At 43.5% G+C, this 14911-nt stretch overlaps 1 protein-coding gene across 19 annotated transcripts in view; it reads left to right on the forward strand.

Moving 5' to 3' along the window:
• Window positions 1–918: 918 nt before the first annotated feature.
• The window catches only part of CBR4 (carbonyl reductase 4), a 28180-nt gene continuing 14187 nt past the window's right edge, over window positions 919–14911 (forward strand). For 5 of the 19 annotated variants that reach the window (XR_005056122.2, XR_005056128.2, XR_005056132.2 and 2 more), the window contains exons 1-5: window positions 924–1175; window positions 2660–2780; window positions 3491–3627; window positions 5827–5961; window positions 13232–13355. Coding sequence is in view for 3 of the 19 variants with exons in the window: in XM_036998825.2 (XP_036854720.2) it covers window positions 1034–1175; window positions 2660–2780; window positions 3491–3627; window positions 5827–5961; window positions 13232–13410 (714 nt within the window). In the remaining 16 variants the exon portion in view is untranslated. Of the gene's footprint in view, window positions 1176–2659; window positions 2781–3487; window positions 3628–5826; window positions 5962–13231; window positions 13558–14911 lie in introns of those variants that run through there. The other 14 variants (XR_012129698.1, XR_012129699.1, XR_012129702.1 and 11 more) reach the window with 8 other exon arrangements.

Below are 14911 nucleotides of genomic sequence, written 5' to 3' on the forward strand. Positions count from 1 at the left end.
TTTCCAAAGCAACTGTACCTGTTTGCATTCCATCCTACAGGGCACGTGTTCCACGGCTCCCACATCCTGTCCAACACTTGTTATTTTCTGATCCTTGATAGTAGCCGTCCTAATGGTTGGGAGGTCTTACTCATGTGTATTTGCAAGTCACTTCAAACCCCTTTTGGATTTGGGTGGAATAGAAATATTTTAAACATAGTGTTCAATTTGCTCTTCCCTTTCTTTTATCAAACTGCAACCAGCCTCTCGTCCAGCTTTTCCGCATTCCTTCATCCTTTTCTCTGAGATCCCGTGTTCATACACTTCTGCCCTATGATTCCCTATGATTTTGTAACACTTGCTAGCGTTTCGGCGCCATTGTTCCGTGTTTGCATTTGGAACTAGGGACCATGGATTATAGTTTCCTGAACCTAAAGCAATGACACATCAAGAAATGCTTCTTTTCGCAGTCTAACGGCAGCAAACACGCGACTCCCAGTTCAGGGCCTCGCAGGGCAGGGCGCTCAGCTCGTCCTCGTTAGAACCGCGGGAGCCTGTCCCGCCTGTGAGCGGCGCCAGGCCGGCCTCGCCGCTCCGCGGAGCCCGGCCGCAGCCTTAACTGTCCGGCTCCCGCTGCTCGGGGCTGGCAGCACCGCCCGGGGACGGCTCACCGGACGGGCGCCCCTTGGCCCCGCGGAGGCCGGACGCGGTGCGCCTCGCCGGCGGGCGGCTACTCTCGGCTGGCGGCGACGGCCCTGGTTTGAAAGCGCAGAGCTGCAGCGGCCCGGGCGGCTCCCGGCGCACCGGACGGGCCGGTCCGCGAGCCCCGGGTCCGACCCTCAGCCCCGAGGGGCAGCAGAAGCGCGGCCCACTGCGGGCTACGAGCCCCAGCGTGCACCGCGGCCGCGTGTCGGCCGCGCCCGAGGCGGCGCGCTGACGTCACGGCCCGCGCTGCGTGACGTGTCCGGCTGCCGGCGCGGCGGCGGCAAGCGGGCTGTGACGCCGGCGCGGCGGTGCGGGGGCTCCCCTCGGCGCGCGCGGCTCCCGGCCCAGGATGCGCCGAGTGTGCGCCGTCTTCGGGGGCTCGCGCGGCATCGGCAGGGCCGTGGCGCAGCTCCTGGCGCAGAAGGGCTACCGCCTGGCCGTCGTCGCCAGGAACCTGGAGGCGGCCAGAGCCGCCGCCGGGGCCCTGGGCGGTAGGTACCCACCGGAGCCGGTAGCGGGCGCCGCCGCCGAGCACCAGGCCCCGAGGCTGCACGCGCCGGGGTCCCTGCCTGCCCGGGGTCCGCCCGGCTGGCTTCTCTGTCCCCGTGAGCGCTCGTAAGGCGCTCCATTGTCCCGGTGACTTATGCAGATGAGCAGTTGAGGCTTGTTTTGGTCAGTTACTTTTTATTGCATTTGAACTCCAGTTTTTCCGCCTGTTTATTAGTAACGGATAAGTAACTGTTGCATTAAGGATTTAAGTCTCTCGATGGTAGGGGGAGATAGACTGTGCGAACGGCGCTGAGTCGCCGCTGCTCACTTAGCTACTAGAATGGACGGGTGCCCTCATTCACCGCGGGAGGCATGTGGTGGCTGTGACCCTGTGGCCTTTAAAGTAACGTTACTGACGGGTTTACCCTGATCGTTGACGTAGGCTGGGAGAGTATTAGATTCTCTAAAAGGAAAACCCCATGTAAGCCGCAGACTAAGGAGGATTGCAGTGGGTGCCGCTTGCTGCTCCTAGTGCCCATTGCTGTTGTCACTGTGGCGCAGGGGCGGAGACGTGGTGGACCTTTGGGGTCACCCCAAGCCCTTAGTGTTTGCTGGCCTAGGTCAGAGCCGTTGGTTGAACTTCCCAGGGTGTTTGTGAACCTCACAAGACAGCAAGGAGGGACAGGGTGCTTTTGCGTCCTTCGAGTCCTTGTGTTGTGTGTTCTGTGCGTAATTGGCTTTCGCCTAGATAATGTGACTTCCCGCATGACTGAACCGTTTCCAAAGGCTTGCGGGGTTAATTTCAGTGTTAACCTATTAGGCAAGGTCAGCCAGAACATAAGCAATTGTTTAGTTTTTTTTAATCTGCATTTCAGAGTGTTGAAATTACTATTAAATAGAGAATGCTTGCTTTCAAGTGCAATTTTTGCGTGTCATTTTTGGTAACATTTTTAAAAAGGGCATTTAAAAAGTAAGTTTTTATTGAAAAGTTATTTTTTTTCATGGTTTGTAGTTTTCACAATTTTTACTCACTTCTAATAGTCAGTCTTGAATAATAGTCATTATCATGTATGTGCCATGGTAAAACAAACAAAGAAACAAACCAGGAGTTTATGTTCAGGACCAGGAAACCAATTCAACGAAAACCTAACGGAATTAGACATAATTTCAAAAAAGGAATATGAAATCCAGAAGGCTGCTGAATTGGGCATAGGTCAGTGTCAAAGCTGAAAGTATTCTGTGCTGAATCTTGCAAGGATTATGAGCACAAAAAAGGCCCTTTTGTTGATGAAAAAAGTTTTAAGCTTTACATTCTGTTGTTTTCCTTTATTTCTCCTAGTTGCCCTCGTACCCCCATCCCAGTTTTATTAGCCTGAACTCCAGGGAGCAGAACAGGCCTAGCTCAGAGTAGATGTTTAACAAATGTGTGTTGAGTAATTTTTAAATTCTAAGTTACAATCCAAAAGAAACTGATTTTGTTTTATAGGAGATCATTTGGCATTTAGCTGTGATGTTGCCAAAGAACATGAAGTTCAAAGTACATTTGAAGAGATTGAAAAAAATTTGGGTCGAGTTAATTTCTTGGTAAATGCAGCTGGAATTAACAGGTTGGTCACAAATTTAAGTACATTTCTGATAGTTTTTTTTTTAACCTAACATCTTTGATTAGTATCGGTTAATATATTGATTAACTTGTTTTACTTCCAATTGGAAGAAAAACTGTGTATTGGAAAACTTGGTCTTTCAATCCATACATTCTTTTCTTTTGTCTTGAAACATTCAATAGGGGTATAGTTTGAGCAATTCCGTTATTTTAGTGACACCCATACTGAGTTGTAGAACTTTTCCAGCTCTCCAGACTGTCTCAGTTTCTTCCCAGTTAATACTTCCTTATAGGTAAGCACCATTCTGACTTCTGTCACCATATATAAGTTTTATCATTTCAGGAACTTAATGGAATCAGGTTTTTTTTTTTTTAAGGTGAATTTAGGACAGAATAGTTAGGATACTTTTCTTGCTCAAGAAAGGCTTAGTATGGCAGTTGCCAGTTCATCCAAGCTCCTTTGCCCACATGGTACCACTCTCAGCAGTAGGATTATTTGTCGCTCTACCTGAGAGGGGTAGAAACCTGGCTCCCAAGTGGGTCCTTTCTGGCTTATCAGTCATCATTTTGGTGGCTTTCAAACCAAGCTAAAAATGGGACCCTCCGTATTCTAGCTCAAATACAGACACTTGTTTTACCCTACTTTCAGTAAAAATGTTATGTATTTTTTTACTTTGTTTATCTCATTTTTAAGTGACATCCTTTGTTTTGCAGGGATAGCCTTTTAGTAAGAACAGAAACTGAGGATATGATATCCCAGCTTCATACTAACCTTCTGGGTTCCATGCTGACCTGTAAAGCTGCTGTGAAGAGTATGATTCAGCAACAGAGAGGGTCGATTGTTAATGTCGGTGAGTCTTCGCTTTTATGAATTTAAGATTATCTCATAGTACCATTAAAATACTTAAATAGCTGACTTGGAATTTATTCATGTGTGTAACCTGAATGAAATGTGTCTTTTTAATGCCTATGGAAAAAGGATTGGATTAGCAGATTAAGTAGGGTAAAATAGGAATCACAAATTCACATTCTTCGAGTGGTTGGCCAAGCAGGTGTTAAATGAGTGACACCACCAGTTATTAGAAGAATGACAGCACAGGTCATGTAGTAGATGACAGAAGATGCACGTCTTAGTGTCCAGAGGCCATATAGAAAGTGAGGGGGGCACCACTCTCAGGTCCAGGGGATTGCTGCTGTGCACATATGTGGTCTCAGGTTTGCCAACTATCTTGACTTTTTTAAGAGAAATTGAACATCCTGATTTTTATGTTAAATCTAGTTTTTAAAATACGGACAAGGAATTGAACAGTTTTACGTAGTGGGGGCTAAGAGATGCTGTCTACAGTAGTGGTATGGGTCACTGATAAGTCTACAGAGGTTTAAGAAGTTGTTTTCTTGAGAGAATAGCCATTTGAGTTTCTTAGAGTGGATGTAAGTAACCCCTAGTCTCAGTTCGTCTGATCGATGGGGCAGACACACCATGTAGTATGTGCCTGTAGACCTTAAAATGCAAAACAACTTGAAATTTTATTTGAGTTTGGTAGTTTGAATTTTAATTTTAGTGGTGATACCTTAAAAGTTCACAAAAGGGGGATGCTGCTTGTTAAATGACCCTGTTCTTTTTAATGTAGGAAATGGTTTTCCAAACCAGAATATAGGATTTTTCTCTTTTGAAATTGAGAAAAGGAAGTAATACTGTAGTAATAAGAATTAGAATACTTTTGGCATATACCCTTAGAAGTGTGAGAGATCAGTTTTCTTATAAAAGATTAGTAAATGAGTTGACTTTTGCCTTCTAACACACCAAATAATGATTCCGGGTTTTTATTGGCTGGTATACTGGCTGGTGTATATTCCCTGATAATGTGGGGTGCATTTAACTCTAAAATATCCCCTTTTTAGATATACTTAAGTAACTCATGTCAGTCCTTTGTATACATGCAAAACTTTTAGAAGCATGCTAAAGTAAATTAATAGATAATTTTAAGTAAAGTAGGAGACTCTTATTGCCGAAACGACTGTGTTAAACTGCTAGAGAGTTTGTATTTCAGAAGTCAACCTTGTGACCCATGAGCAACAGTGTGTGGCGTAACCAGAGCTCCTGAAGCTTCCTGTTTGGCTTCTATGCCTCGATTCTACTTGCTGTTTTGTGTGTCTCCATATTTCTCTTTCTCTCAGGTCTCCTCTGTTATTTGCATTCCTTCTCTCTTATGTCTCTTCTCTTTCTGTGCTTCACAGTTCTCTTATTATATGCCAGTCATTAACTGGCATATAATAATACAGAATGTGGATGAATATTTAATATTGGACTTGGTTATAATGTAAAATGTTGGAATGCTTTCTTTTTATAAAATGAAACTTTTTCAAAAATTTGTGAGGTTCTTGGTTAATTTTTATATCATAAGTACAGGCCACTGGTGCAGAAAATTACTTTCTCACTTCTGTTTTGAAAGAATTTATTTGCATACAGTTGATACTTGAATTATAATTTATTCATGTTCACAGAAATGAGGCCACCTGGAATGTTTAGTAGGGAGCACAAGTTCTAACACATCACTGAAGTAACTGAATTACATAAAGAGTTTATAATTAAAGCTTTGCTATTTTAATTAGTAGTAGTTCACATTTGGTGAATTTATCTCAGTTGTACTAATATTTTTTTGTATTGTAGAATCATAAAATTAATCAGTCCTTATATGACCTTTTTGGTTTTAAGCTCTTCCTACTGGAAAACTTTCTACGTATTATATATACAATTTTCATCATGTCTGACCTACTCAGAGATGAGAATGGTTTCGTTTCACTTAATGGACCAGTTCTGAAGCCTGCTTTATATTCGAGCTTTTACACAGCTTCTTTCATATCCTGTTTTCTGTATGTATCTGGAGTAGACACGTACACTAAGTCTTTACTAATCAAATGACAATGATTAGAATTCCTAATTTTAGGAAAGGACAAGGTAAAATGGTTTGTATCTTTTTTGTTTGCTGTAAATTAATATTCAGATAACCCCATTAATCGGTTTGAATTTATTTACTTTTTCCCCCTAGGAAGTGTTATTGGTTTAAAAGGCAACTCTGGCCAGACTGTGTACAGTGCCAGTAAAGGAGGCTTGGTTGGGTTTTCACGTGCTCTTGCTAAAGAAGTAGCAAGAAAGAAAATTAGAGTGAATGTAGTTGCACCAGGTCAGTGAAAACTTTCTTTTTAAACATAATCCAGGAACATTTTGGTTTTATACAGTAATACAAAGATTATTCTTGTGTCTGTAAGTACATCAGCAGTATCAGGTGGTTCTCGGTGCGTTGGATAGGCACATGGGGTCTACGCTGTTACTGAGCTCCCAAATAGCAAAGTGCAGGAAGGTGTGACTGCATCCTGCCAGGACTTGGGGAGCCACGCCTGGCCTTCTGCCGAGCTGTGTGCCCGCCTCAGGACACCGCCGAGAGTGAGGCCAGGCTGGTGTGTGTGCATGGACCACGCTGCATTTTTACTGAGTGATTACTCCCAAACTAAAACCACAAGAGAAACTTCCCATTTAAGAATGAGTTATAACTTAAGAACTCCTAAGAGCTGAATGTAAGAGTTCCAAGTGAGTGGGGTGGTGGGGGAGTGTTGGTGACGCACACCCCGAGTTGGCAAGCCCAGACTGTGCGCCTTTGGAGAACTGTTCCCGTTGTAAGTGTCCTCCTCCTGGGGTGTTGGTGACTTGCCGCTCCCTGGGACGCCCACGTAGGTAATTTAGATGTCAGTTTGCCGAAGCAGACCCCCCACATAATGCATCTCCTGCCTGCATGTAATTCATAGGTGTGTATTGTGGGAGTGATACATCTTTATGTTTAAAATGCCCGAGTAGCTCAGTAATTCAATACACCTTTAATCCAGAGGAAATAATCAAACACGGCTCTGTAGGTAATCCATGTGCTCGTTGCACAAAGCATTCATGAACAGTACCCGGCGAATCCGTTACTCCAGAAAGCCGACACTCCTTCACAGGACCATCACTGGAGGTCACATGTTTGTTCTCAGGATAGGCCAGGCGCCTTTCACCGGGTTTCACTGTGCCCTAGAGCGCCACCCAGAATTGAGGTGAGAGTTCCAACACAAGCATTTGAAGGAAAAAAAGATATGTACAGAGACTCAGGAGGAAGAAACATCTTTCTATGAAGTAGCAAGGTTTTAGCTGTGATTTTGTTTTATTTTTTTGTGGCCAAAGGGGCACACTGTTTATTTATCCATCCCGATAGCAAGACACTTGGATTATTTCCAGTAATAGCAAAGTTGCAGTGAAAATTATTGTAGAGTGTCACTTTGCATGTGTGTGCGTATATCTAAAGGGTATATGCATTTGTAATGTTTTTTGAACAACTTTATTGAGGTATAGTTTACTGTATATACAATTTTTTCCCAAACTGCCCTCCAAGGAGGCTGCCATCTCGCACTCCCGAGCCATGTGTGGGGATGTGCACCAGCTTCCTGTTAGTGGGCGCCTCCATGAGGTGGTGGAGGACCCAGAGAGGATTTTGACTTACTTTCTTTAAAAATTACTATGTGTTGAGAAAATATTTCAAGCAGTAGAAACAGAAGGTGAGAATGTAGAAGTTCTTGGCCAACACTTCTCTTCCCCAAAGCCAGCCCGGCCCCTCCTGCATTGTGGACTGTTGTGTGTCAGTCCCCAGCCTCCCTGAGATTTCCACAGTTCTCTTCCCAAGGTTCTCTTCTTCCTTCGGCTTCCGTGGCACGGGCATTCTTCTGGTTCTCTCGTATTACTGATCCATCCATCACCATCTTCTCTGGCTTCTTTTTCTTCTATTACTGTGAAAAACAGGCCTAATAACATATTTACTTAATGCTGCTGCTGCTGCCCAAGAACAGCAGAACCCAAGCCACAGGGGCACCGTGATTCAGCTGTGGATGTCTCTGATGAAGCAGTCGGGCTCTGAGGCTCACTGTGAGCGCAAGGGAGGAGGTGGGGGACGTGGTGGCGAGTGGGAGCACGCGTTTACTGGCACCAGCAAGGCCTGGTCCACGTGCAGGAGGCAGTGCTCGGACGAAACAAGGCTTCTAGAACCAGGCGTATTTCGGAGTGGCCAGCAGTGAAGATGATGGCCGTCTAGTGGATTTTCACAGTTGTGTAATAGTGGGACGCTTACAGCACAGCCGGCCTGCAGGAAGTCTGGGCTGGACCCTCATGTTCCTGTTGAACATGTGGGAAGAACCCGGCCAGCAGAGCTGCAGCTCACGGGCAGAATAGAGCAAGTGGGCTTCGGGCCAAGTGCACAGAGATCATATCACACAGGATGAACTCATCTTGGACCAAATGAATATTAAAAAAATAAAAACAAATGCAATTCTGCATGTATTTGTTTAAATACAGATACACATTTGTGTGTTTCATTGATTTATTGAAATAATTATGATTTTTGATGTATAAAGAAAGAAAACATTAATTGGCACTTAATAGATTGACATCTGGGTAGAATAGTTCTAAAGTGATTGTGAAAAATAATGACTGGTGACTAGAAGAAAATTCCTTGAACTTCATATTTTATACAAAATTTCTGTAAACTTTGCACTGATTATGGAACAACATAGGGTGGGAAGGATCTTAGAGATTGTTTATTCCAATCGTTTTAACAGTTTGGAACACTAGGTCCTAGGAGACAGGGACTTAGCAAAGGTTAGACAGCTGTACATGGCAGAGCTGTTAACTAAAACCTCTGTCTTGATTTTCAGCTACTGTAAATGGCCCCATTGAAAATAATCGCCCCTTAGATTTCTTTTATGTCATCATTAGCTTCAGGGTCTTTCTGTCCTTTTTCTAATATGGTCTGTCTAAACTATCTGGGATCTTCTAATCTCATCACTCTTACATTATTTGCCCTTTTCTAAGGTACTGTTGATAGTATTGCTTGGATTAGTGAAGATGGCAATGAAAAGATGATAAGGCTCAGACCTACACGGTCACTCATTGGTGCCTGTGATAGAAACTTTGGTTAGGTGTTTACTTGACTTTTGAATAAAACGAGTTTTCATATACCACTGCTAGTTGGCCTTGGAACATTTGTCCAAGCTTATTTAGATATTAAAAATTGATCACCTATATAAGAAAAGACTTTTTTCTCATTGGTTGTTTGTAAGAAAGAATAGGCGGAAGGGGACATCTGCCCCCGTTCCTTGTCCAGTCCTTGCAGCTGCGGCGCGGACCCCAGCTGGGGCTTCCTTGGCCCTGATGTTGGGCCAGCAGGGGTCTGGGAACTGCTGGAGGTCCCGAGAGCCCTTTTGCTCTGTGACGTGTTTTCTTCCAAATTCATGGCTTAGTCACAAAGACAAGCTGAATTCAGATGGTCCAAATCCATGAACATTTGATAAATGTTGTTTAGATACATCCTTGTTTTGAAAACAAGAAGATAATCCAAAAGCTGCCCGGTCACCTTGGCACTGTGTTCTGTTTGTGTGGACACTTTATGCCCCCAGTGATTTCAGCATTACCTTGATTTAACCATTTACAGAGTAGATTACTTGTGGTTAGATGTGGTGAATGTACAAGTACCGTATTAAGACTTTATGGAAACAAAGGATGGAATGCTTAACATTGTCAGAATGAATTAGTTGTCAAGGCAACGGGCTAAATAGTGGGAGGCCAGTTTGTATACAAAGGGAAATTTTATGAGTGTTGTTGAAGTGTGTTTGTATAGTCTTCCCTAAAGATCTTGGGGCTTTGTGCTGTTGTTGTCATTTGTCTCCATATATTGCTTGATCTCTGTTTTAATTTGGTCATTGATCCATTGGTTATTTAGGAGCATGTTGTTAAGCCTCCATGTGTTTGTGAGCCTTTTTGTTCTCTTTGTACAATTTATTTCTAGTTTTATACTTTGTGATCTGAGAAGTTGGTTGGTAGAATTTCAATCTTTTTGAATTTACTGAGGCTCTTTTTGCCCTAATATGTGGTCTATTCTTGAAAATGTTCCATGTGCACTTGAGAAGAATGTGTATTCTGCTGCTTTTGGGTATAGAGTCCTGTAGATGTCTATTACGTCCATCTGTTCTACTGTGTTGTTCAGTGCCTCTGTGTCCTTACTTATTTTCTGTCTGGTGGATCTGTCCTTCAGAGTGAGTGGAGTGTTGAAGTCTCCTAGAACGAATGCATTGCATTCTATTTCCTTCTTTAATTCTGTTAGTATTTCTTTCACATATGTTGGTGCCCCTGTATTGGGTGCATATATATTTATAATGGTTATATCCTCTTGTTGGACTGAGCCCTTTATCATTATGTAATGTCCTTCTTTATCTCTTGTTATTTTCTTTGTTTTGAAGTCTATTTTTTCTGATACAAGTACTACAGCACCTACTTTTTTCTCCCTATTGTTTGCATGAAATATCTTTTTTCCATCCCTTGACTTTTAGTCTGTGCATGTCTTTAGGTTTGAGGTGAGTCTCTTGTAAGCATCATATAGATGGGTCTTGCTTTTTTATCCATTCTGTTACTCTGTGTCTTTTGATTGGTGCATTCAGTCCATTTACATTTAGGATGATTATCGCAAGATACGTACTTATTGCCATTGAAGGCTTTGGATTCGTGGTTACCAAAGGTTCAAGGGTAGCTTCTTTACAATCTAACCATCGAACTTAACTCTCTTATTACGCTATTATAAGCACAGTCTGATGATTCTTTATTTCTCTTCCTTCTTTTCTTCCTCCTCCATTCTTTATATGTTAAGTGTTTTATTCTGTACTCTTTTGTGTTTCCTTTGACTGCTTTTGTGGATATTTGATTTCACTTTTTGCCTTTAGTTAGTATTTGGTTGGTCTGCTTTCTTTGGTGTGATTTTATTTTCTCTGGTGACATCTGTTTAGCCTTAGGAGTGCTTCCATCAGAGGTGGTTTGTGGGAGGCAAATTCCCTCAACTTTTGCTTGTCTGGAAATTGTTTAATCTCTCCTTCAAATTTAAATGATAATTGTGCTGGATACAGTATTCTTGTTTTAAGGCCCTTCTGTTTCAGTGCATTAAATGTATCATGCCATTTTTTTCTGGCCTGTAAAGTTTCTGCTGAGAAGTCTGATGATAGCCTGATGGGTTTTCCTTTGTAGGTGACCTTTTTTCTCTCTGGCTGCCTTTAATACTCTGTCCTTGTCTTTGATGTTTGCCATTTTAATTATTATGTGTCTTGGTGTTGTCCTCCTTGGGTCCTTTGTGTTGGGAGATCTGTGGGCTTCCATGGTCTGAGAGACTGTTTCCTTCCCCACCTTGGGGTAGTTTTCAGCCATTATTTTTTCAAAGACACACTCTATCCCTTTTTCTCTCTCTTCTTCTTCTTCTAGTACCCCTTAAATGTGAATATTATTCCATTTGGATTGGTTATATAGTTCTCTTAATATTCTTTCATTCCTGGAGATCCTTTCATCTCTCTCTGCTCAGCTTCTCTGTGTTCCTGTTCTCTGATTTCTGTTCCATTAACAGCCTCTTGCACCTCATCCAGTCTGCTCGTACGTCCTTCCAGAGATTGTTTCATTTCTGTAATCTCCCTCCGGACGTCATCCCTTAGCTCTTGCATATTTCTCTGCAGGTCCATCAGCATGGTTATGACTTTTATTTTGAATTCTTTTTCAGGAAGATTGGTTATATCTGTCTCCCCAGGCCCTCTCTCTGGGGTTGTCTGAGTGATTTTTGACTAGACCAGATTCTTCTGCCTTTTCATGGCGACAGAAGTGGTCGCAGGCAAGTGGCATGTGTGCCAGCTGGGAGAACGAAGTCCCTTCCTGCTTGTTGGTCACCTAGCCCTCCTCCGCCCTCTGTGCCATCTACCTGCACATCGGGAGCAGTCTCTGGGATAATCTCCTGAACTGCCGTGGGTGGGGCAGCCCTCGGGATAGCCTAGCACACTGTGTGGGGTCGCAGCCACGCTGGGTGTGTTCTCCTGCGAGAACGGCGCCCCTTCGTGCCTTCTGGACCTTGCTCCGGCTTCTGCTGCCTGTGCCGGTTACCGGCACGCCAGAAGGCAGTCTCTGGGTGGTTGCTGTGGGTGGGCTGTTCGGCTGCTCCACAGCTGCGGCGGGTCAGCCGGTCCGCTTGCAGCACCGGCCGGGGGGAATGAATGGCAGGCTGCTTATCGCTGTGAGGGGCTTTGGGGCTGTGTTACCCCCTAGGGGATTAGGGAGCCTGAAGTTCCTCAAGATTCCTAGCCTGCTGGGCTGAGTGTGCTGGGACGATTTGTCCAGCTGTTGAGCCCTTGTCCCTTTAAGACTTCTAAAAAGTGCCCGCTTTTCTTTTGTCCCAGGGGAGCCGGCTGTGGGGACCTGCTCACAGTCTGCATCTTGGATTTTACTTTTCTGTTTCCCTAATATCCAGTACACCATGCAATGTGTGTCTGTGCTCCCCGTTCACGTTACTAGGGCTGGTTATATAGCAGTCCTGGGCTCCGACTCCCTCCCCACTCTGATTCTTTCCTCCCACCCGGAGCTGGGGTGTGGGGTGCTCGGGTCCCGCCGGGCTGAGGCTTGTATCTTACCCCCTTTGTGAGGTGCTGGGTTCTCACAGGTGTAGATGTAGCCTGGCTGTTGTCCTGTATCTTCTGGTCTCTCTTTTAGGAAGAGCTGTATTTGTTGTATTTTCAAAATATATATGGTTTTGGGAAGAGATTTCTGCTGCCCTACTCATGCCATCTTGAGACCCTACCTCCATGTATAACTTTTGACTCCCCAAAAACTTAACTACTGATAGCTTGCTGTTGATCTGGAGTCTTACTGGCAGCACGAATAGTCGATTAATCCATGTTTTGTATGTTATGGATTATGTACTGTATTCTTAAAGTCAGCAGGAAAAAGGAAAAGTTTCAAGTTCTTATAAGTCACCCAATATTTTTCAGTATCTTTATTGAAAAAAATCCATGTACAAGTGGGCCCTTGAAGTTAAAACCTGTGTTCAGGGTCAGCTGTGTTGGTCCGTTCTCAGCCACCTTAGCTGTAGCAAGCGAAACGTCACTTGCCAGAATTGCCACGTCAGCTCACGTGACCCCCTTTGTGACCCTTCCTCCCCTCAAACCTGCTCCATTGCTCTCCCCCCAGGAAAGGTGAAAATTAATCAGCTCTGTGTACTCTGTATATACCTCTATATGGATATTCACTAGGCTTCCTTTTATAATTAGGGGTACAGATGAGTATTTCTTCATAAATGTTAGGTTCCCGAAGGAATGGAATTTTGATTCATGTTTGTATCCATCCACTTACATTGTATTATGAGTTGGGCCCAATATTTGGGGGTCAAATATTTTAGTGTTCAGTAAATGTACATTGAGTTAAATTGAGTGAAATTGTAGATTTGGTTACTTGACTTTTGCAAAACTCTATTTGCTACACATAGTTTATTAATCTCGAATTTTCAGGAGCAAATTCATTTTTGTTTGAAATTGAGCACATGTCTTAGTGTCTTTTCAACTAAATAAACATTTCTCTTTTAGGATTTGTTCATACAGAAATGACAAAAGACTTGAAGGAAGAACATTTAAAGAAAAGTATCCCTCTGGGGAGGTTTGGGGAACCTGCTGACGTGGCCCAGGCGGTGGTGTTTCTTCTAGAATCTCCGTATGTCACGGGGCACGTCCTGGTGGTGGATGGAGGGCTGCAGCTTGTCATGTGATTGACAGTCATTGGCTGCTTCAGTGATGAGCGCTGGCCCTTTGGTGTTGGCTGCACAGTCATGACTTTGTGGCTGACATCTGCTGATCAAGCCTATTGATGCTACAGATGTTGATTATCATCTTTATATAAATATGTCTGAAAAGAACAGTGACTGGGTGTGTTTTCTAAATGGTATGGACCTTACAGGCTGTAGCAATTTCCATGTGACATTTGCCGATGATATACACAGCTATTACCTTAATTTATGTATTTTTGTTTCAAAAGTGGTAACAATTATCGTATGACTGAATGGATTATTTCATGGTGTCAGGCTGAGTTCTGTAGAGGTTAACCTTGTGGGCCATTGCCAGAACGAGTGTTTACTGGGTACTTTAGCAGCACTGCTGTTGTTAAACGTGTTCCTTTTCCAAATGCCTGGACTGACGGTTTTTAAATGTTTCACTTAGATGGAGGTGTGAAGTTAGTGTCTCGTTTCTTTGATTGGCTTTACTCCCAGCTGAGCAGCTGGGCAAAGTAGTCTACACATAAGAGTGTGATATAGTTGACCCATCCTACAGACATCTCAGTTGTTGAAGATTAACCCTTGTCTTGAGGCTTTAAGGTCTGGTCCAGTAATGAGCTGCACGGATCTCAGTGGAAGAAGTGCAAGCTTTTTGTTGTTATTCTTCTCTCTTTTTTTTTAATGCTGTACTCTTTTTTTTTTGTTATCATTAATCTACAATTACATGAAGAACATTATGTTTACTAGGGTCCCCCCTTCACCAAGTGCCCCCCACAAACCCCATTACAGTCACTGTCCATCAGTGTAGTAAGATGTTGCAGAATCACTACTTGTCTTCTCTGTGTTGCGCAGCCCTCCCCGTGCCCCCCACGCACTATACATGCTAATCCTAATGCCCCCTTTCTTCTCCCCCCCTTATCCCTCCCTTCCCTCCCATTCTCCCCAGTCCCTTTCCCTTTGGTAAATGTTAGTACATTCTTGGATTCTGTGATTCTGCTACTGTTTTGTTCCTTCACTTTTTCTTTGTTCTTATACTCCACATATGAGGGGAATCATTTGGTACTTGTCTTTCTCTGCCTGGCTTATTTCACTGAGCATAATACCCTCTAGCTCCATCCATGTTGTTGCAAATGGTAGGATTTGTTTTCTTCTTATGGCTGAGTAATATTCCATTGTGTATATGTACCACCTTTTCTTTATCCATTCATCTACCGATGGACACTTAGGTTACTTCCATTTCTTGGCTATTGTAAATAGTGCAGCGATAAACATAGGGGTGCATCTGTCTTTCTCAAACTGGGCTGCTGCATTCTTAGGGTAAATTCCAAGAACTGAAATTCCTGGGTCAAATGGTATTTCTATTTTGAGCATTTTGATGAACCTCCATACTGCTTTCCACAATGGTTGAACTAATTTACATTCCCACCAGCAGTGTAAGAGGGTTCCCCTTTCTCCACATCCTCGCCAGCATTTGTTTTTGTTTGTCTTTTGGATGGTG

Source organism: Manis javanica, chromosome 3 (genome assembly GCF_040802235.1).
Source record: "Manis javanica isolate MJ-LG chromosome 3, MJ_LKY, whole genome shotgun sequence".
Lineage (NCBI taxonomy): Eukaryota > Metazoa > Chordata > Mammalia > Pholidota > Manidae > Manis > Manis javanica.